This window comes from Gekko japonicus, unplaced genomic scaffold, assembly GCF_001447785.1.
Source record: "Gekko japonicus isolate JY-2015 unplaced genomic scaffold, Gekko_japonicus_V1.1 scaffold45, whole genome shotgun sequence".
Lineage (NCBI taxonomy): Eukaryota > Metazoa > Chordata > Lepidosauria > Squamata > Gekkonidae > Gekko > Gekko japonicus.
The window spans coordinates 320588-341626 of record NW_015177011.1 but is presented as its reverse complement, the minus strand read 5'-3'; the positions used below and the strand labels follow the sequence as shown (position 1 = coordinate 341626).

The window sequence follows — 21039 nt, the reverse complement described above, 5'->3', positions numbered from 1 at the left end:
GAGTAAAGCAGAAAGTGATGGTGTCTTGTTTCATGCCTGCATTAATACACTTTCAGAATGGGGAGGAGTAAGAGGAAGGTGACAAGGGGCTGCCATTTTGGGCTGCAGCCTCATGTGCTTTGCATGATAATTCCACCTTCAGGTTACTGGCAAAAATGATTTAGACTGTGTGGCTAGTGGCTTTGTACCGTGTGGATTCATACATATCAAGATAATTCAGAGAAGTGGAACAGTAGCAGTCACTCAGGACAAGTGTGGACTGACTTTTCTACAAAGACTCTTTGGTTTCATCTTTGGGAGATTCTTCAAGTTAAGTAAAGAGAAATGAATCGGAAGATCACACTTGTACACAGGCCAGGAGGCCAGTGAAGACGTCAACAGAAGAGGGATGAAACTAGCACACCAATCATGTTTATAACATTCTTGAACGGAGGGTCCCCAACCAAATCCCTTACAAGGAGTTAGGAATTGCTCTATTGGAACTAGGCACTTGCCATCTATGGCTTGGATCCCACCAAAAATACCTGCTGATGGGTTTCTGTCAGTGGAGCTTGACTTTCTCTCCTCCCCCTTTCCTCTGCAGCCCCCAAATGCCCCCCCTAATGCTGCTTCTGGAGGACAGGCAATTCCCCCCACCTGGATTAGTACAGAGAGGGAACAGAGGTCTGCCACGGGAGGAGGGAATTGATGGAAATCAGACCCCCTTCCACCAGCAGAAATCCCCAGCAGTATCCAACCCAGTGTGTGTTCAAAGCCACGTAGCTTCTCTTGCCACAATGATTGGACTACTGGAGAAGGGGCTTGATCTGCGCTCTTCTTCTACTGCAGTCCAGAAATACATAGAACCTGAGATTGAAGGCTCAGGAAGGGATATCGGGAAGGATCTGCATTGCTGTTTAATAGGCCTGTCCAACTCAGTGGTAATCCTTCACAGCTTTCTGAGGGGAAAGTTCCAGATTACCAAAAGAGAACTGTTGAGAAGTGCTGTGGGGTAGACGGTATATAGACAACAATCAGCTGTAACATAATCATGATAGTCTTTTGAGTCCTAACACTTTTGTTTCAGTGGTTATTTCTAGAGCACGCGAGTAAATATCTAAATCAAATATAGACTGCAAAGCCCTACCCTCAAAATCTAGATATTCAAGGGGAAGAGAGTGGTTGAGAAAGGCAGGGGAGGAGAGAGGGTCAGTGGCTGGAACAAACTTCTGGGATTTAAAGCCAGTTGAACCAGGCTGGCCTTTCCTTGCCCTCTTTCTTGGATGATTTTTGAACAGTTCCCCAGCAGTCCTTGCTCTTCAGTGATTGGGGCCTGATTATCCTTTTCTTTGCTCTGTTATGATGGAACATTCATTTATTTAAATATTTGTTCCCCGGTTTACTCCCTGAAGAAACCCGAAACAATTTCCAGCAGTCAGCCAATAAAGCAACAAAAAAATTAACTGGAATATTCTCTGCAAGGGAGGGAAGAAGCAATTTCTTTACCGGGGTTGCATGCTGTTTCTTACTTGCTGGAAGTACTGCGTAGGGCCATGTTATGAGAGATCATTTCAGATTCTGTCCTGCCTTTCTCTGTGTGTTGAGAGGGGAAGAAAATTTTATCTAAGGTATGTAAGACTTCTCAAGTTTGACCTTATGGAACAGGGTGCAGCTAGGGGATATTCTCATGATGGCTGCTCAAGTTCCTTGTTGTGTACTAAAGTACAGAACCAGAGTCGCAGAAAGAGTCCCAGTGAATATCACCAAATGTGATGACAACTGACTTTGCTTTAGAAAGAGACAGATTCCTAAAGGATTTGCTTGTTGCTTCTCACAATAACTGATTTGCTTGTGAATGGCTCAAGGTAAAGGTAAAGGTTCCCTTGCTCGAAAGCCAATCGAATCCGACTCTAGGGTTGCGGTGCTCATCTCCGTTTCAAAGCCGAAGAGCCAGCGCTGTCCGAAGACGTTTCCGTGGTCATGTGGCCGGCATGACTAAACACCAAGGCGCACGGAACGCTGTTACTTTCCCACTGAAGTGGTACCCATTTATCTACTTGCAATTTCTTGCTTTCGAACTGCTAGGTTGGTAGGAGCTGGAACTAGAGACGGGAGCTCACTCCGTCATGTGGCACACTCGGGTCTTGAACTGCTGAACTACTGACCTTCCACAGCCTGCAGTTCAGGGTCTTAACCACTTGAGCCACCGCAGCTAGTAGACACAATAGTTAAAAACGGAAGTACAAAGTACAGAGGGCAGTATACCTCTGAATAACAGGTCCTTGGGGGAAAACAGTAGGAGAAAAGCATCACCTTCTTGTGAACATTCAAAGGCATCTGGTGTTTCACTGTCAAAAACAGAATGTCGGGATTTGTTCTGATCCAGCAAGGCTTATTCTTACGATCATAAAAGCTAGGAAAAGTGTCCTTGACACAAGCAGGCTTTGCTCTAGGACATCCCCCCATACCAAAAGTGGGAGCCGGCTTTGCAAGTTGCACAGTTCATACTGGTTCTGCAGTTATCCCCTGGAGGCGTGTTGTAGTTGAAGCCCCACCATGTGTGTCCTGCAGAGATCAAATGTTCTGCACAGATCAGGCCTCTGAAGTTCATTTGCCTGTTCTTATGCACCATTTTCTCAGTAAGAGTGATTGCTCTTCTTGTTCCCAGGAAGCAAATGGTTCACCCTTTTGTTAGTCCAACTCATTTTAAAATTGCTCATAAATATTTTAGGTTCAGAAAACTCCATGCTCAGACAGAAACGGGACAGAGAGATTTTCCACAAGAAAATCAAGCTGTGTGTAGCTCATCCTTTTGCACTGAACACAACTCATGGCGTGGGTCTGAAGTTGTTTTCCTTGGGTGAAGATGTAGTGTAGAGAGATGAGAGGTAAGGTAGAGAGATGGGAGGTAAGGTGAAGGATCCATGTTTGTAAACCAACATGTGCCGCTGTTTTTATTAAAAGGGCTGACAGCTCAACTGGTGAATGAGGGACTAAGCAGGAAAATGGGCTGATGTGCCTATTTCCTTTTGCACTGGCTATATGAGATAGGGGTCCTAAAACGGCAAAGGCGAGAGAAGTTTCACAAGCTTTCTGTGGAGCAATGTATTTTCCCCTCTGTAATAGAATACTATAATATCACTGCAGTAACTAAGAGTGGATGCAATATGACGTGCAAAAGTGAAGAGCAAGTAAATGTTAATCCATCTCCTGAAGCCGTATATAATGGCTATTTCATGGTTTATACATTTTTTGTAACATCTAGTGTGGCCCTTAAAATAGTTTTTGGAAGGGTGACTTTTCCAGGGCAGTTGCTTCTCACAATTGGCCAGTAGGTGGCAACCTACCATTAACTGATTTGTGTTAATCGGACCAGGTTGGTTTCCTTTTATTACATGAACGTTCTAAATGTAGAAGAGCTTTGCTGTAATTATTCACATTCATCTGCTGTTTAGGCAACAAGACCTGTTTTCTAGTATTATCACATATCTGGCCATTCCCTTCATTTCTAGGACCTGTTACCTAATAAAGTTTTAAGTTTTTAGCTAACAATAGCACTAATTGTAGAAGATCCCCAACGTTAGTGCTATCCAAAACAAAAATGCTTATTTCCCACACATGGAACTTTTGACTTCATAAAACCTCAGCGGAAGGGATTGATTCCAAAATCTTCCCATAATAATCATTATATATGTTAAAAGAAAGTTATGCTGTGCAATATATATATTTTTTAAATGGCCCTATTCTCAGAATTACGGTCTAAGAACACAAGTGCATGTTGTATGAAGCACAAGGCTGTTGGCAAAAAAGCTGCCTTCTGCCAGCTTGTCCTCTGTAATCTGTAGTGCTGCTTCTTCAGTATCCTGACATCATCATAGTGAGTGCTGCTCTGCCCTGGCAGGGGCTGCCCGTAATGTGGAGCAGAGAGTGGTGGTGATGGGACTCAACAGAAGGCTGCCATTTTCAGCAGCAGCCCTGCGTTGCTTATTCTTTTTGTAGTTCTCCCCTAAGTAATGAAACGTACAAGGTGGGAGAGAGAACGGGGATCGTAAGGAAAAGCAGAAAGGACTTCCCAGCCCAGTGATTGTTGATAACTAAAGAAAATAGTTGTCATTTGAAGCTGAAGTGACGGGTTACGTTCTTGGTTAATAACAATACTGTAGCATTTTTAATAGCAGTTTATTATTCTGGAATGGGAGCGTGTACAGGTACATCAGTATCTCTGAAGTGTTTGACTTCCATTCATTTAAAAACACATGCCACAGACACAATTTTTTTGTTTTTAAAAATAATTTAAGCATATCTGAGCTGGTGGTGTTTGGATAAAAGGGCAAAGTTGTCCTGAACCCATGATGCGAATGTTTCACTTCTGTTTAAACATCCCTTTGCTCCCACTGCCCCCTTGGGAATCCTTATCACATATTTGTGCTAAAAAAACATTAACCACCTGCCCTGTGCTTTGTAGTATCAGCAACGGATCTTTTTTATCTCTTGGTTAATGTGCCTTGGTATTTTGAAGGGGGGAGGTGGAGGGGGGGGGGAGGAGAGCAGAGGGAAAAATTCCAGTAACAGATTCAATTTACAGGGACAGAAAATTTGAGCAAATGCCAAGCTAGCAGGGGGGCCATTATTTTGTTCTATAAATAAGTTTGAAAAAGAAACAAGCACACACACAAACCTTTTTGCATCAACATGTTTTGGTCTAATTGAGGGGAAAGCAAGAAAGATAAATTTTGAAATGCAAATGATCACCTTCTGTTATTGACGTACTTTTTTTTTCTTTGCCAGCTTTATGATCTTTGATTTTAAAGAGCCATTGTCGGAAAGATAAGAGAAGACATAAGGTGGTTGCATCTAGCTCACAGAGAATCGAAAGTTTTTGTTTTGTTTTAAACCTTGTAACTTTTTTAACACTTACTGTGGGTGTACCCAAATGACTGTCAGACGACTAAAGAGCATCTGAATCAGCGGGGATTAATTTGGTCCAAGGCAGAATCTGCTGCCATTCATTACCTGGCCACACCTGTTTCACATTTCACTAACATTGTGTGATTAACTAGGACTGCTGTTCCCAGACAGCTAGGATGATGGGTTGAGGGCTTTCCTGATCAGAGGGCATGCCCTCTGAGGTCAGGTTGACCATTGTGTTACAAAGCAGCCCATCTGATGAAGTTAACCCTCTTTGGTCTTTACCTTTACAGGCCTTTTGAAAGAGCAAAGTTTGAGTGCACACGGAAGCGGAAGCGTATACCCAGATTTAAACTTTGTTGGTCTTAAAGGTGCCCCTGGATGCAAACTTTGTTCTGTTGTTTCAGACCAACCCGGCTGCCCCATCTGAATGCTTTTGGAAAGTCAGAGAAGGGGTGCCTCATGCTAAACTGGTGAAGGATTCTTGCTGCTGCTCAGTAAATCTCCGTGGTGCCTCAGGTTCTGCAGGTGATTTCAGCTGTTGGCATTTCAGAGGAAGGGGAGTTGTAGGAAGGGGTATTATTTGCAACAAGAGTTTCCGAAATGGGTTTCTGGTTTGAGCCTCCATGCAGAGCCGCTTGTACACGTGTGGTGCCTCCGTGAAGGAGGGTGGTTCTGAGCGTGTGGCCTTCTGTGCATTGGGTAGTGATCTTCCCTCCGTAGAGTGGCAAAGCTAGGTGCCCTGTGTCAATCACTGAGGCTGGTGCTACCCATAAGCAGGAGGAAAGTTGTCTGCATTTCTAGGAGAAACTCCAGTTGTGCAGAAAAATGGTCCCCAAAAGAAAGAGTTCTGCTTGCAGAGTGTGGGCCTGAGCCCTGTGTGCTCAGCAGCTGTTGGGATGAAAGCTGGGGGAATACCAAGCAGCTGAGGGGTGAAAGCTGGGGGAATACCAAGTGCTGTCACAGGTGAGTCCTACCTGACCCAGGTCTCAGACACACCCCAGTTCCTTTCAAGATGCTGGGGGTAGGGAACTGGTCCTCTTTGCAGTGTAACACTTGCTTGTGAAGGACTAAGGTCAGAGTCTTTCCCTCCTGTCCTCCTAATTAATAGTTTCCAAACCCGTATTGAAATTGTGAAAGGGGAGGGGTAGCATCTCTCCTAAAAGCTTAAAGAAACATAGTGGGGAGGGGGTGGAAATAAGGGGTGAGGCCTCATAGGGTGGGGCCCGTCCTTGACCCTCCCCAACACACTTTCCCTCCCTGCACCATGCTGATTAAAGCCAGAGAGAAAGCAGGGGTGTGTGGGGGAGATCTTGCAATTGTCTGCTTGTTCCCTTTGATAGGGATGTTGCTGCTGAAACGCCCATGGGTAGGGTCACTCACCCACAGCAGGGGAGGCATTTCTGCATGCTGTATGGGCTCCTTGGAGCATGCAGGAAAATTCTAGTTTTTCAATGTAAACGAGGAGGAAGAAATAATCCAAACAGCTAATTGAGGACTGTTTTTAAAACAATTAAATGAAACATAATGTGGACACACAAAACTAAGCTTATTTCCCTGTTGGGGGTGCAGAATGTTGCAGTCGGTTATGTGTTGGGTTACTGTATCTTGCAGTAGAAGATTTGAAGGGTGGATTTCCGAATAGTCCCCCCCCCAGCAGCTCTTTGTGGGCTCCAAACTAGTTGAAATAAATGGGGGGGGGGGAACCCCTGATCGGCTAGCAATTTGGCTTGGAGTGTCCTTTCTACCCACTGCATATTGTGGTTTCCTTGAATGAGCAAATGTGTCTGAGCACTTTGTTTTTTGACTGTTGTTGACAGCGCCCCCCCCCTCGCAGGCTCCATAGAGATCTCTCAAGTTACCAGGAACAAAGTCCAGTCAGAATTGACCAGTGAAGCCGTAATTCTCAAGGGAGTCATTTGCATGAGATTGTTCACAAGATGTGAGCTTAGTTCTAGATGCGTGGAAAAAATAATAATTTGCTCTCCAACATAATTGGAAGTAGTTAAAGGGCAGGCGGGGAGTGACTGTTTGCCATCTTTGATAACACAGCACTAAACAACTTTGTCCTTTCATATTGCCAGATGGTGTTAGAGGAAGTTTTAAATCCATCCTAGGACAGCTGATGGGAAGAAAAAGAAGAATCCCTTCCATTTTCTGTTAATCTTTGTCTTAAAGGACGTGGGGAATTATTTTTTTCTCTTTTTCACAAACCAGAACATAGATACTTTAAATACGACTGTCATAGGTTACTTGTATTTTGGACTGTAATTGATTTTGTCAGGAGTTCCTTGCTTCCTTTAAAAAAAAGAGAGAGAGAGAGAGATTGTTTTAGATGATTTATTTATCGTTCAGTGCAAGTACACCTGTTTTTTCTGAAGAGAGAGAGAGAGAGAGAGAGAACCAGTGTATAAGGTTTGCTGTAAACCTGTCTTGTTTATTAGTATTGTGAACTAAAAAGGCCCAGCGCTGTTTGACTGGTGCAAGATAAGGGACAAACTTGCCGGAGCTGGAGCTAGTTGGAGACAAAGTCCAAAGAAGGTTTGGGATCAGGAGAATGCTTGGCACAGTGGCCTTGCCACACTTCCAGAATACTGTGTGATGTCAGGGTGGGCAGAGTGAAATTCAGTCCAAACTCAAGGCCAGTGAAGAACTCCAAGTTGGCAGTCCACAGATCAAGGCTAGCAAGGAACAGAAAACAAGATTTGTGTTGGAGGTGGAAAGGAAATGGGCAAGTAATCAGAGTGGGAGGATATGCAAAGGCCAATTGCAGAGAATGAGGTTTGGGGAAGGAGGAAGGCTTATACCCGTCTTAGCCATGTGAACAGAATGGTGGGAGGGGGGAGAAAACAGTTATTTGGGGGCTAGGGAATGTTTCTGATTTCCCAGTGGTTGGGGGAGGGGGGGCTTGCTGGAGACTTTGACAGTGGAATGGACTTTGGATCTGAAAATAGGATGAGAGATGGAACTAAGTAAGGTGAGCAGGACTTTAGTAGGGGACTCAAACTCACTCACTCAATTGCCAAGATGTGGCACAGGAAAGGACCAGGACATCTCTGGTTATAACTAGAACTTTAAGTGGTTCTTTTGCTCTTTTGGTTAAACTGCAAATGGCTACCATCACTATTTGGATCAGGACAATTGTATGGAAAGATGAGCAAACCTTTCTGCCCATGCAACGTTCACGATCTCAATCATGTTCCCTTCTTCCCTTCAAGCTGCTGTTTGCCCCATTGGAAAAACACTATATATGTTTCCATAGAGAGCAAATAGCGTCCCCTGGGAGATGATTGCCAAAATAGCACAGGGGAAAAGAGTATGTCTTTCTGTGCTGTGCCCTAATCTGAATCCAGGCCTCCCCACCCATGTCTGCTGTTTTTAGTATGAAGGCCAGGAGATCTGTGGAAGGATCTCCCATCTTCACATCCAGGTTGGCCAGCAGAGTGACGAGTTGATAGATGGAAGCCATTTTCTGCTAGTTGCCTGTCCCTTTGGAGAAGCATCCTCATCAGCCTGCTTGATGAAGCATGTCTTTTGCATGCAGAAGGTCACTAGTTCTGTCCAAGGAGCAGGGTTGGGGAATGCCTTTCCTTTACACCACAGAGAGCTTCTGTTGGATTAGACCATCCTGGGCTAGATATTGCATTGCTCTGTCTTTGTAGACATACTTGGGTATGGGTGTTTGTACACGTGCACACATACAAAGGGTTTTATTTGTTTTGTTTTTGCCAATGCAATACTCTTGCAAAAGGTGAATGAACAACTAATGGTGATATTTTTCATTCTGGAAACATGCCAACCAGCACTTCAGCGAGTTATGCCTGGGTGATGCCAGGCACTGCCACTGTATATGCAGCACAAATAAGACACTTTAGCAGGGACAATGCAAAGAACTGATCTGGAGCCCAACTATTTTCCACTACATAATGCAGAATTGCCATGATAGAAAAGCCACTAGTCGCTTAGGCTCAGGGGTCACTGCCATTGTGTTGTGTAAAAGACTTGGCTGATGGATGCGAATGAAATGACTTCATTATTGAGAAACAGGTATTTGGGTTCACATTGACTGCAATATTAATGTCTTTGGAGGGGGGGTTGGAGGAGGGAGAGCATTTTTTCACCATGCGGTATTACATTAGCTGACTGGACTGTGCACCACTTGAAAGCACTTCACGATGTATAGTTCTTAAATCCCCCCCCCCTCGGGATGTATTGTGGAGAGTAGAGGTAGCCTTATTGATGTGACATCTTGAGCCTTATTTCTGTCAATAGGTTGCAGAGAGACCCGTTCCAAGGGAAGGCAGAATAGACAGCAAAATATTTACATGCAACTTTTTTCTTCATTAAGGAAAACCTCTTTGAAAGGCAGAACAGCAGGAGTGGGGGGGGGGTGGATATTGGAAAGTGGGAGAGGAAAATGAAAAGTGATTTGGCCAAAGCAATTTCTAGGCTGCAATCCTATGCATGCCCATTTGAAAGTAAGCCTCGCTGAACAGTGGGATTTGCTTCTAAGTAAACAAGCATTGGATCAGGCTGTTAGCAGAACTTATGTTTTGGTGAGCAGTGGCTTTTGGCTCTTTAGAAACTGAACTTCTGAATTAAGTGGCTGTTTGTACAGAGAGACTTGCATTTGAATGCAGCTTTCCCTGCTCACACAGGACAACAAAACCACACGGTGTGGTCTAGACCATGTATTTGTCTGATGGGAGCAACTGTGCTTTAAAACGCATGGGAGGAAACTTTTTTTTTTGGCCCCCCTAAGGGGATTTTTTAATTGCTTTTCTATAAACTACAAAGAAAATAGGAAAGGGAATCTAATATCTACGGGAGAAAGGAAAGTTAACCACTAAAACCCCAAGTAGTGAAGATCATTACATAAGCTTATAAAATGATTAGTCTAATCTATTAATAATACAATGAGCTTGAATGTTTAAATCTAGCCAATATTCCCCAAAACCCGATATCAATTACTGTTTAAGGCAGTCACAAAAGCATCAAACTTAAATGTAGCTTCTTAAAGGTGGAATTCAGAGTTCCTCCGCATCTCATTTCTTGGCATTTCCCCCCCCCCTCAAATCATAGTCTCTTTTGGGGGCCGCAGCCCCCAACTCCGAATCAGAGTCCTCCTTGGTAGTTGAAGAAGAGTTTTAACCGCTTTCTCTATCCTGGTCTTCATCTTTGTCATCTTCTCCGGACCTTCCCAGTTGCTGCTTCAAGAACTCATTTGCTTTCTTAACAGAGTCAATTCTTTCTTTTTTCCCATTTATTCTGAAGAGTAGGCCTTTGGGAACCAACCATTTGTACTGTATGTTGTTTGTTTGTAGAAACAATGCCAAGTCTTTGAATTTCTTCCTCTTCTTTCTAATCTCAAATGGAATGTCTTTTAGTATCCATATGGTATTCCCATTGATTTTCAGGGGTATTCCTGATGCTGTTTTCGAGATTTGGTCCCTCACATGTCTTTTTGAGAATCTAACCACTATTTCTCCAGGCAGATTATTCTTCTTAATATATTCCAAATATGATATGGGAGGAAACTTCTGAGTGGTGCAGAACACCTGGCTTTTCTCAGTCTAAAAAATTTCAAGGGTGATGCTGCCCTAATTAGGCCTGTGGTTATTTAGAAGAAAAGAGTGAGAAGTCACAAGCGACAGTAGCCCCTGTCCAACTCCCACATAAAAAGCTTTGATATTGGAAACTACTTTGCTTAGGCATCTCCATTGCATACACAGAGTTCTTCGCCATATTGGCCTTATGTAAGCTTGGTCAAGTACTACATCTAAATGCTTAAACCAGGGTTAAAGATGGACTACAATGAGGTTTAGTAACCATGATTACGTCTCTACTGAGCAAACCATGGTTAAGAGAGTTTCCCTGCCTCTACTTGGAAGATGACAAAAAGGTTCGGGGGACATTGTTACCCAAATTGGTAGTCTTGTTACCCAAATTGGTAGTCTCATTATTTAATTGGGGAAATTAGCTTCATTGGAGACACAATGAAGGGGGGGGGGTAACTGGGATCTCCATCAATGTGTATCAGGATTGTTCCCTTACAGAACTCTCAGAATAAATCAGCCAGGTGTTCAACTGATAAGGTTTTTATTAAAAATAATTAAAGGATAAAACATACCCACTAAGCACATGGGGAAACACACAAGCTTGCTAAGAAAAACAGGAAGGAGTGGGGAGAAATGAGGGGGGTTCAAGGGTGATATTTACCAGTCTAGAAGATCAGAGGTCTGTGGAGAAGATTGTGGACATGAGAGTGGACAAGTGGGGGTGTGATGTAGGAGCTGAGAACACACGCAAACACTGAACCCAACAAAGCTTTGATGGCTCTCCCAGAGGGAGATCAAAGGATTGAGCAGAGTTTGATGGCTCTCCTGGGGATAGGACCTCCGGAAGTACAGGATGGGTGCACCTCTAGGTGGAATGGATATGCTAACAAGGGTAAATATGTAAAAGGGGAGAGAAGCAGGATTGGGGATGAAAGAGGTTAATTCAAGGTGAGGTCTTCCTGAAAAACCCATTGTAAATTATGCATTACTTTAGGGTGGGAGAGGGTTGTTTACAAGTCAGCCTTTTGGTTCACTTCCAAACAGTTGTCCAGGCTGGTCTTCGAACTGGCATCCCCTTTGGAGTCCTTTCTGGGCCAGGCAGTGTGTTGTACTCATGATATTTGGAGCGATATTATATGATAGGTGCTCGGGCTTCTTTTTCTGTCTGGGTGCTATACTGCCCATCTATAGGATGGGTAAGACTGCTATCAACATATGGCTTGGTGGAACAAGCTACTCCATGGTTTTCCTGTGGGGCTGGGATCTTCATGAGGGTAAATGTTCACCCTGGTTAAGTGGACACTATGTGTACTTCAGAACTCTTACAGAGCTTTGGTTTCTAAGTTATGCTACTAAATTAATAAAATCACGAGTAGTAATAGGGTTTATATTTGTATCTGAAAATATAACCAGCAAGAGTAAGGTATATTGGTGTTCTACTGCTAGGTCTTGCAGAATGGAAGGCAGATGAGCTGCAGAAACTACATTAAAAGTACTCAAGTGGTCCTACAAGGCTCATACAGATGCTGAATGTTACAGGCACCATTGATATACAGAAGCACCCAGAGCCTTGCCCGCTGTGCTCTCTGGATGAGTCCTTGGTGGTGGCTGCAGCAGGGAGGGATTGATTCATGTGGTCTTTGCAGTTAGCCAAAAAAAGGGGGGTCCACCAAGGCAAAACGAAGATGAGAAAACAAATGGTACAAAAGGAAGGAGCCTTTAATGGTTGTATAACCCCTACACATTTTGCAACAGCTTTGTTGGGGGATCTGCCAAATGATACAAATATAAAAATTACATTTAGTACTGATTTAAAAACAATTAAAACATTGCTTAGAACACAGAAGATTTTCACAGAGCATGTACAGAGTGCAATTCACATTAAACCATTTTTATGGAAACAACAAGATCAGCATTAATACCCTGTTATATATTACATAATCACACAAAATTCTTCATGTGAATTAAGAGTCAAACTGACCTCGCTTGGAAGTTATACAACCATTAAAGACTCCTTAAAGAGCCAGTTTGGTATAGTTGTTAGGAGCGCAGATTCTAATCTGGGAGAACCAGGTTTGATTCCCCACTCCTCCACATGCAGCTTGGGTCAATGCTGGCTCTCTCAGAGCTGTTCTCTCACAAGCAGGTCTCAAAAGAGCTCTCTCAGCCCGACCTACCTCACAGGCAGTGTTCCCTCTAAGCTGAGTTAGTATGAGCTAGCTCACAGTTTTTTAGCCTCCGGCTCAGCTCAGGAAGGATGGCCCCAGAGCAAAATTTATGCAGTAGCCAAATCACTCGCTCACAACTTTAATGCCAGTAGCTCACAAAGTAGAATTTTTGCTCATAGGACTCCACAGCTTAGAGGGAGCATTGCTCACAGAGTGTCTGTTGTGGGGAGGGGAAGGGAAAGGAGATTGTAAACTGCTCTCCTTTGTGTAGTGAAGGGTAGGGTATAAATCCAGTCTCCTCCTCCTCCTCCTCCTTTTTCTCCTTCTCCTCCTCCTCCTCCTCCTCCTCCTTTGCACCATTTGTCTTCTCATCTTCGCCTGTGCAGTTAGGCCACTGCCTTACCCCATGCTTAGGGAGGCCCCCTCCTCCCAGAATTCACTTCTGTTCCATTCCTAATCAGGCCCAGATTCCACAATAAGCAATATCTATACCAGATTCCATGAGGTTTAGTTTTTGATTTGGGCTGCCCTCTGACAGTTACAGCAGACACCCTCTTGACAGCCTTATTGCTGAGCACCTATGAGCACTTCCTCATGAGCACCCAAGAAGCTCAAATTTCGTTTCCTTTTCCCAGCTCCATCCACCCTCCAAGACATTGAGAGAGGCTGTCAGGCAGGGTCCTGACTCCCAAGATGCAGAGGGAGTTGTATTTTTGTTGAGCAGGGGCTCCTCAGCAGAAATAATGTCCAGGGGAGATGGTGCAGGTGGCTCCTCCCCAAATTTCAAAGCAGCAGCAGTATATGGGGCAGGACTGTGGTAGAGGGGAACAAATATTAAGTGCTGAGAGAGGCCTTGCTGCCATTCCAGATTTTGAATGTGGTGCTGTGTGGCTCCACTGACAAAAGCAGCATGCACTAGGGTGGGCTAGAGGGCATAATAGCTCCAGATATGCTCCATCAGCATTGAAGAGTCTCCTTGTAAAGGCAGGTTTGAAGGTGTATCTGACCTTTGAATTTTAATTGCAAATGTCTTCTATTCAGAAGTTGGAGCTGTCTTTGAAGAATCAGAAGCATGTGATTGGTGGAGTCTGGGTGCCCTTCTCTTTGAACTCCTTACAGGGAAGGTAGGTGTTGCTGATAGTGATTTAGTGAGAGAGGGAGAGAGAGTACTGAACATTGGGAGAAACTTTCGATGTCTTATTTAGAGTAATTGTGTTTAAAGATGCAGGATGCAAACATCTGTGCCACCCCGAACTATTCAGCAGTTGAAGGCATTCGGAGGAACTGGTGCTGCATCCTTTAGCGGTTATCACATATGATTGTTCTTATGGTGGCGAAGTAAGGCTTTGGGTAATGCTGACAATATTAACCTGGTTCAGGATAGGCCATACTGGTAGGGTTCAACCTACAAAACGTATTGCTCAGGGCAATGAATGGATCAGATCTATTTGCTTCAGAAATGTAACATATGGGGTCAAGACATTTTTAACTCTTTGCTACTTTGGGGAAAGTGTTGTCACCTTCATGCCCTGCTTGTGGGATTTCTAAAGGCCTCTCGCTAGCTGTAGGTGGAGGCAGAATGGTGGACTGGATGAATCTCTGGTCTGATCCAGAAGAGGTGCGCTCTCTCTCTCTCTCTCTCTCTCTCTCTCTGCATTCTTCTCATTTCGAGTTCTGTGAAATTCCAGGAAAGTGGAGGACAGGTAAAACAAAACAAGCTGTAGCAAAAATGGATTAATTTTGAAAGTCACTTGGAGGGCCTATTTGGAACCTCAGATCTGCTAGCTGATGTTCTGTCTTCTCATTATAAAGGGAGTCCTTCCTTGCTGGCACATCTGCTGTGGCCTTTGCAAATCTGGCTTGCTGGGAAGAGCCAGTGGGGTGTAGCAGTGGGACTAGGGTGAGGGAAACCTGGGTTCAACTGCACACTCAGCCATGAAACTCACTGAATGCACCCTAGCCTGCCTCACACAATTGCTGTGAGGATACAGTGGGGAAGGGAGAACCATGGAAGAATGGCGAGATAACAATAGGTACAAACAGGTGTTTCCAGTGATGTACTAAGTCTGCTGCTTGGAACAGCGCATCCCCTCCGCCACGCCAGTAGATTGGAAAGGGCTGCAGCTGATCTTTCCATTAGGGAGGTAAGAGAGTGGAGCCCCCTAATCCAGCAGATCTCCTGCTTATCTCCTGTTGGTTCTTGTTTGTTTATTTATTTTATTAAAACATTGCTATCCCGCCTTTGCACATGGCTTGGTGGCTTATGATAATAGTTTAAGACCAAAAATAAAATAGCTGACCCCAAATCTCCCCCCCCGCCCCTTCCCCTGTTAAAAGATGCCTGCCATTCAGAACTCTCAAAAGCCCTCACAAACAGGCAGGCCTTTCAGTTTCTCCTGAAGAATGTACGTTTGGCTTAAGACCTCTGGGTCAATGAAGCTAATAAATGAAAGGAGTTTCTCCTGAAGATCTCCAAGGAGGGCCCCCTCCCCCCCGCTCACCTCTTCAGAGAGCCCATTCCACAGAGACAGAGCCATGAGGGGAAAGGGCCTGGGCTTTGGTCGATGCCAGACGGGCCACCTTAAATGGTGGGACAGCCAGCAGAGGGCTGCCCGATGGCCGAAGTTTATACACAAGAACGTGTGGAAGGAGATGGTGCATTTTTTCTCCTGGTCAGTTTGGTTGGAGATCCTGGAGTTTTTTTGTCATCTTCTGGGCGTGGAACAGCAGTCACTGGGGGTGTGGAGGGGGGCAAGGTATTTGTGGATTTCCTGCATTGTGCAGGGGGTTGGAGGTCCCTTCCAACTCTGTGATTCTATGATTGATTGAAATATTTGCCTGTGCAAAGCCCATGCCAGTAAAGAGGAGCCACAGAAGGCTCCAGGAATCCCTCCTTGTGTAAAGGAGTGAGAAGATACCTATAAACATCCAGTGGAAATGGAAACCTGAGATGGAGGTATGTGGCACTGTAGAGCTTTACAGGTGCTTGGATGGCCGGAAGTTGCACAAGTGACTATTTCCATTTGGGGCATGTGATCAGGGCAATTTAATTGCTACAGATGGTGCCAAATTGTGACTAGTTTTTGTATTCAGCACAATGTAATAACAGCTAGTGTATTATGAATAGAACTATGCAGCCTCAGAAGAAGGGCTGGGCAAAAATAAATAGAATGGAAAGACAGATATGATGGGACACCTTTTCATAGTATTCTTAAAACAAATTATAAATGGTTACCATTAGCCTAGTAAAATGTGCCATATGAATACAGTAAGAGCATACCCTTCTTCTGTACTGCTGTATGTCTTAGTAACATATCATGTTTCTGATTTGGTTTGCTGTAGACTCTGGTGGAGTGCCATCCGGCAGGAATCAATACTCACACTACCTTGAACGTGCCAGATCACATATCAGAAGAGGCAAGATCACTCCTTCAGCAGGTACATTCCCAAAGAATGTGTGTTTAGGACTTGTACTTACATGCCTGGCTCTCAGCGGTACTCACTGCATGGCTTGCGGAGAGCTGGATTTTCAGTTGCACGTCAAGGAGCCTCGCAGCTTATCCATTCCCCTGGTGGCAGCTGTTTCTGGGTGGGAGCCATCTGCTCGCCACAAGCCCCACTGCAAGGTCTTGCCTATTTTCTTGACATTGGGCAGGTGTCACATTGGGGAACAGTGCTCAGAAGAACCACAGGTGGCATGCTGAAGAGCCACATTGGCTCCTGAGCCAATGAGTATCACTCATAGGTCCCCTTATTAGCAACAAATTTTCAACAGGGGCTGTATTTTCAGTTGGGCAAAGGCTGGTGACACATACTACATCCCCTGACTCACTCCCATATGACTCAAGACTTGGGAAGAGCTCTTGGGCCTTTCCTCCCTAATCTGTACAGATGTTGTGCACACAGGCTGCAGTTTCCCAGCGTCTTTGCTTGTGGTAAAAAGTACAGACAAGGGATTGATATGTCTTTCATGATCTCCGGCAGATCAGGCAGCTGGCTCCATACCTCTCCCCCCAGGACCTGGCTACAGTGACCCATGCAATGGCCACTTCCAAGCTTGATTACTGTAACTTCCTTGCCCTTGCGGTTGATCCAGGAGTGTGCCTGCTGCCTGTGCGGGCACACATTCAGCCAGCACTATGCCAATTGCACTGGCTACCGATTGAGTACCGGATCCGCTACAAGGTGTTGGTATTGACCTTCAAAGCCTTGTGTGGCCTGGGACCAACATACCGAAGGGACCACCTCTCCCTGTGTGTGCCCCGGAGAGCCTTGTGCTCTGCTGAGCAAGATCTGCTGGTTTCCCCCCGGCCCGAGGGACGTCCGTTTAGCCTCAACCTGCCCCGGCCCTGGCCTGGTAGAACATGCTCATTCTCTCAACCTAGCCCTCCAGTGTAGGTGACCCAAATCCAAGGGCCTGTCTGCTGTAACAGAACATAATAACTTATAGTCACGTACTGTCAGGATCATGAAACAAACTTTGTCTGGTATTTAATCTCACAGAAGGCAGGCTGTGTGTTTGTTTGTTTGTTTTTCCAAAGGTGTTGAAAATGAATGGAATTTTACCACTGACAATGTGGAGAATTTTATTGCAGCAACGCTGAGCCCTTTTAACTCCCCTGAGAGCTCAAAGCAAGCCATTTGCTTGTTTCCCTCCTTCCAAGTTCAAAGGCACCCGTGTCCAAAAGGAAGCGTTCCAGTCCTAGGCTGCACGTGGACAACTTTCAGGTTGAAGGGTCTGCCCCCATTGGCTAGTAAATCAACCTTCTGTTTTGTGTCTAGCCAAGGAAACGACCATTCATTGTTGAGGAAGCTTTGTCAGGAAAAGGAAAAGGGGGCTCTTGGCATGGCTAGTCATTTGTCATTACGACTTTCCTCTTCAGCCTAGGTTGCATGGGTCAGCCCACCACTAAATGCCTAGGAGAGGAACAGTGTGCAGATGGATGCCAAATGTGTCTTGTGACACGGCTTCCAAACTGGTGACCTCATTTTAAATCTCTCTCTTCCCTACCCGCTCCAAACACCTAACTGACTAAGTCTTCCATAATTCAGAGGCTTTTTATTATTTATTTTTGATTGCCGAAGGATTAGATGAAGTTTTTAAGGTTTTCTTCACTGCCATTCTGTCTACACTCTCTTTTTCAAAGGTTGTCCCAGCTAGCATAATAATCCAGCATGTTTTCTAACAATGTAGATCTAGTGCAATTTATTCTGCATTTGCTTTTGGAGATTAAAGTTCTTTTTCTTGCAAAGGGGGAAACCTTCAGAACATAAATTTCTTTGCACTTAACTTCCCCACCTGCTGTCACTTGTTATATTTCCAGAGGACTGCAGAGCGACTGTCTCTCTGACTGCTTATCTGCCGGCTCATGTATATTCACAAGGAGTTTGCTTTGCTATTTGAGTTATCGTTACCAAGTGAGATTTTAAGTGGTGGAGCCAACTTAAGATGTGCAAATGAATACATTTTATGGGGAATTTCTCACTTTGATTATTGGGTGTAGGCATTTGAACATATGTGCCAAAGGAGAATATAGAGTACTCCTAAATGACAATTGGATGTCGGGAGCTGCATTATGCTGTAGTCAGTAGAGGAAACCTAGAAATGGAATTATTCTTTTGAACTGTATATTTAGATTGTGACATTCTCATAAGACAGCAGAATGTAAACTTGGGCTTTTTATCCTTGGTAAATATTTTCATGCCTCTTTTCTGGTTACCCCCCTTTCAAGTAATCATTCTCTATCCAAACCCACAGATGTGAAGAGCCCGCTTTGCTTTCTGCATGTATCCAGCCCTCTTTTTTGAAGAGAGATTGTAGATTTTTTTCAGAGCAAAGCAAACAAGCTACTTAGTTTTAATAAGTGGCAATCAGCTGTTCCAGTGTTTCAAGAGTCCCGAGTTTTTTAAAGGTTCTCAGAGACTCGTCATATGTTATATTTTTAGGTGTGCACCAAAGATGCTTTAAATGTTTGCCTAAAAATGTAAAGTGTAAATATGACAATTGTGTTTGCAGACGTGTTGATCTTAGCTAGTATGCCCACTGGAGAGCTGGGATTGGTAGTGTCTGTTGGTTGAGTATACACTTGATGGCAAACTTGGATTTTCTGCCACAGAGTATGTTAAATGGCCTGAAGAGTGAGACAGTACCAACAAAATGAATCTTAATGGTGACATATGTTAAATGTCATGCTCTGGGAAAAGTACCAGAAGTGTACAACACTAGATGTGGACTGGTAGAAAATCAAGTCAGGAAAGGTTCAGGGGTCTATATGATACGAATGCATTCTAAACCCCTCAAACACATGAAGTGATGTTTAGAGTGTATTGACAGGCTGGGGGAAAAGGGTTCAAAGAAGAACAATGGGAAAGAAAGGAACTGGAGACACTTAATAAGACCCCAAAATTTAAGGAACTGAGTATATTTACTTTTTGGGAGAAAAGAATAAAGCAATCCTCTGACTGTCTAGCATGTTTGGTGCATTCCATTATTCCCTAAAGTGTCCTCCTTAATATCTGTATTTTTTGTTTTAAGCTTTTGCAGTTTAATGCGGTGGAGCGTCTTGGCGCTGGAGTTGCTGGAGTTGAAGAAATCAAATCTCATCCCTTTTTTGTCTCTCTTGATTGGTCAGAGCTAATAAAGTGAGTGGTCTCAGCAAGTCATCTGCCCACGTTTGGGCCTTTTGAGAGACACTGTTCCTGGCTTGCCAACATTTTAAACAGTGGCCGAGGCCTCAGGCAGCGATTCATAACGATGAAAACTGGAAAGACAGTGTTGAAAGAAAACAATTTTAATCAGAACTGATGACTAACTAGTTGACTTTCTGTGGCAAGAGACTGCTATGTGTAAACTAAGGTGTGATCCAGACTGAACTCTGTGGGGTACTGAATTTATTACTTGTTAGGCCTGACTGGGCATAGTGGTGATCACAGAGTTAGCAGTGAAAACAGCAATCTAGTGTCAAATGCTTGTCATCTCTCTAGTGAATGCACGACAACCCATCATGGTGTCATATATTTCCTCACACTCCTATTCCATATTACTGGAACCCATTTGGGGTGAGGGAATGTACTGCCAAGTGGAACATGACTTTTTAGTGGCAAACATCTCTGAGCTAGGAAATTATGTAAACAGCAATGCTCTTCTTTTTAAAGTGGTGATAAAAGAATAAAACTCTTGTGGTACATACCAATTCATACTGTACATGCCAGCTGAAAATAGCTCCTTGTTATAGTTGGAGAATACATTTCTTTCCTAAGCTATACAAAGCTGAATAGGGAGTGGAGATAGGGCGAGGAATGGGGGGGGATAACATTAATAACATATGCTATGGTGCTTCTGCAAAATTTGACATGTAATACATATATCTCCTTGTGGAAAACAAGGGGAAGCTTTCTTATAATATTGTGTCATGTGGACTTTGAAATGGCTGCATGTCATCTATCAAAAGATAGAAGCAGGCATCCAGATACTGTTATCTTGTGCTTGTTGGTTACCAGTGTCTGTTTCAAAGCACTAACTCAAGTGAGTTACATTTGTCACTACAAGGAAAGAAGTCTCTTCCCTCAAACTCTTAATAACTGCTTTAGAAATTTAATATGGACCAAGTAAATAGAATGCTAAGTAAATGTATGAATATAAATAATGCTATATATTTTTCTAAAAAAATAAGTTGCCACATTTCTGTGTAGGGATTTTCAGGGTGGATTAAACAGGCAGATAAACCCTGGGCCATTGTACATTGCAGGAGAGGGACTTGCATGTTTGACTGGTTTCCCATGTCAAAACCCCCCTGGATCATGAAAAACTGGCAAAACAAGCAGGGGTTCTAGCTCAGATTTCTACCTGCTATTCTAGTTCTAGTGCTGGGAGCTGCATTTTTAAAACATGGGAAGCATTCAGCCATGCAACATTTCATGTGCAGTCTGAAATGGTACTGGTTCAGGAACTCAGTACCACGTGGCTTGGTTGCCTGTGTAGGCAGATTTTTTTCTGAAAATGTTATTTTGAATGCTCCTAGATTTCACTGCCACCTATTTCTTCTTTCAGAAATGGTGATTATATGTGTGTGTGAGTGACTGTGATGTCTGTATTACCAAACTGAAACCCTCCTACGGAGGAGTGGACATCCCAATAAGTGTTTTCATATAGCTTTTGTGGGGGAGGGGGCCCCTTATTTTAAATTGCTCTACCAAGAGGCACAGAGGAACCTTGGACAAGTATGAGTGCTAAGTCATTTGAATTCCATGATGCTTCTCGTGAGCAAGCCGCAACTGTAATGTTGGGAGGTCCGCAACAGGATGGATGTGCTTTTCTTCAAAATATCTGAAAGAGGTTTGCCATGGATGCGTTTCAGATGGATTCTCCCTTCACCCCCCCCCCCACATACCACCTCGACTTTGTTGTCCTAGTCCACTAAGTGGTA

At 44.0% G+C, this 21039-nt stretch overlaps 1 protein-coding gene across 1 annotated transcript in view; it reads left to right on the top strand.

Moving 5' to 3' along the window:
• Window positions 1-19351, top strand: part of RPS6KC1 (ribosomal protein S6 kinase, 52kDa, polypeptide 1) — an 89784-nt gene extending 70433 nt beyond the window's left edge. Inside the window, exons 12-14 of the mRNA XM_015427604.1 lie at window positions 13655-13737; window positions 15956-16051; window positions 19149-19351. Of these exons, the coding sequence (XP_015283090.1) occupies window positions 13655-13737; window positions 15956-16051; window positions 19149-19259 (290 nt within the window). The 3' untranslated portion in view covers window positions 19260-19351. The remainder of the gene's footprint in view (window positions 1-13654; window positions 13738-15955; window positions 16052-19148) is intronic.
• The last annotated feature ends 1688 nt before the right edge of the window (window positions 19352-21039 follow it).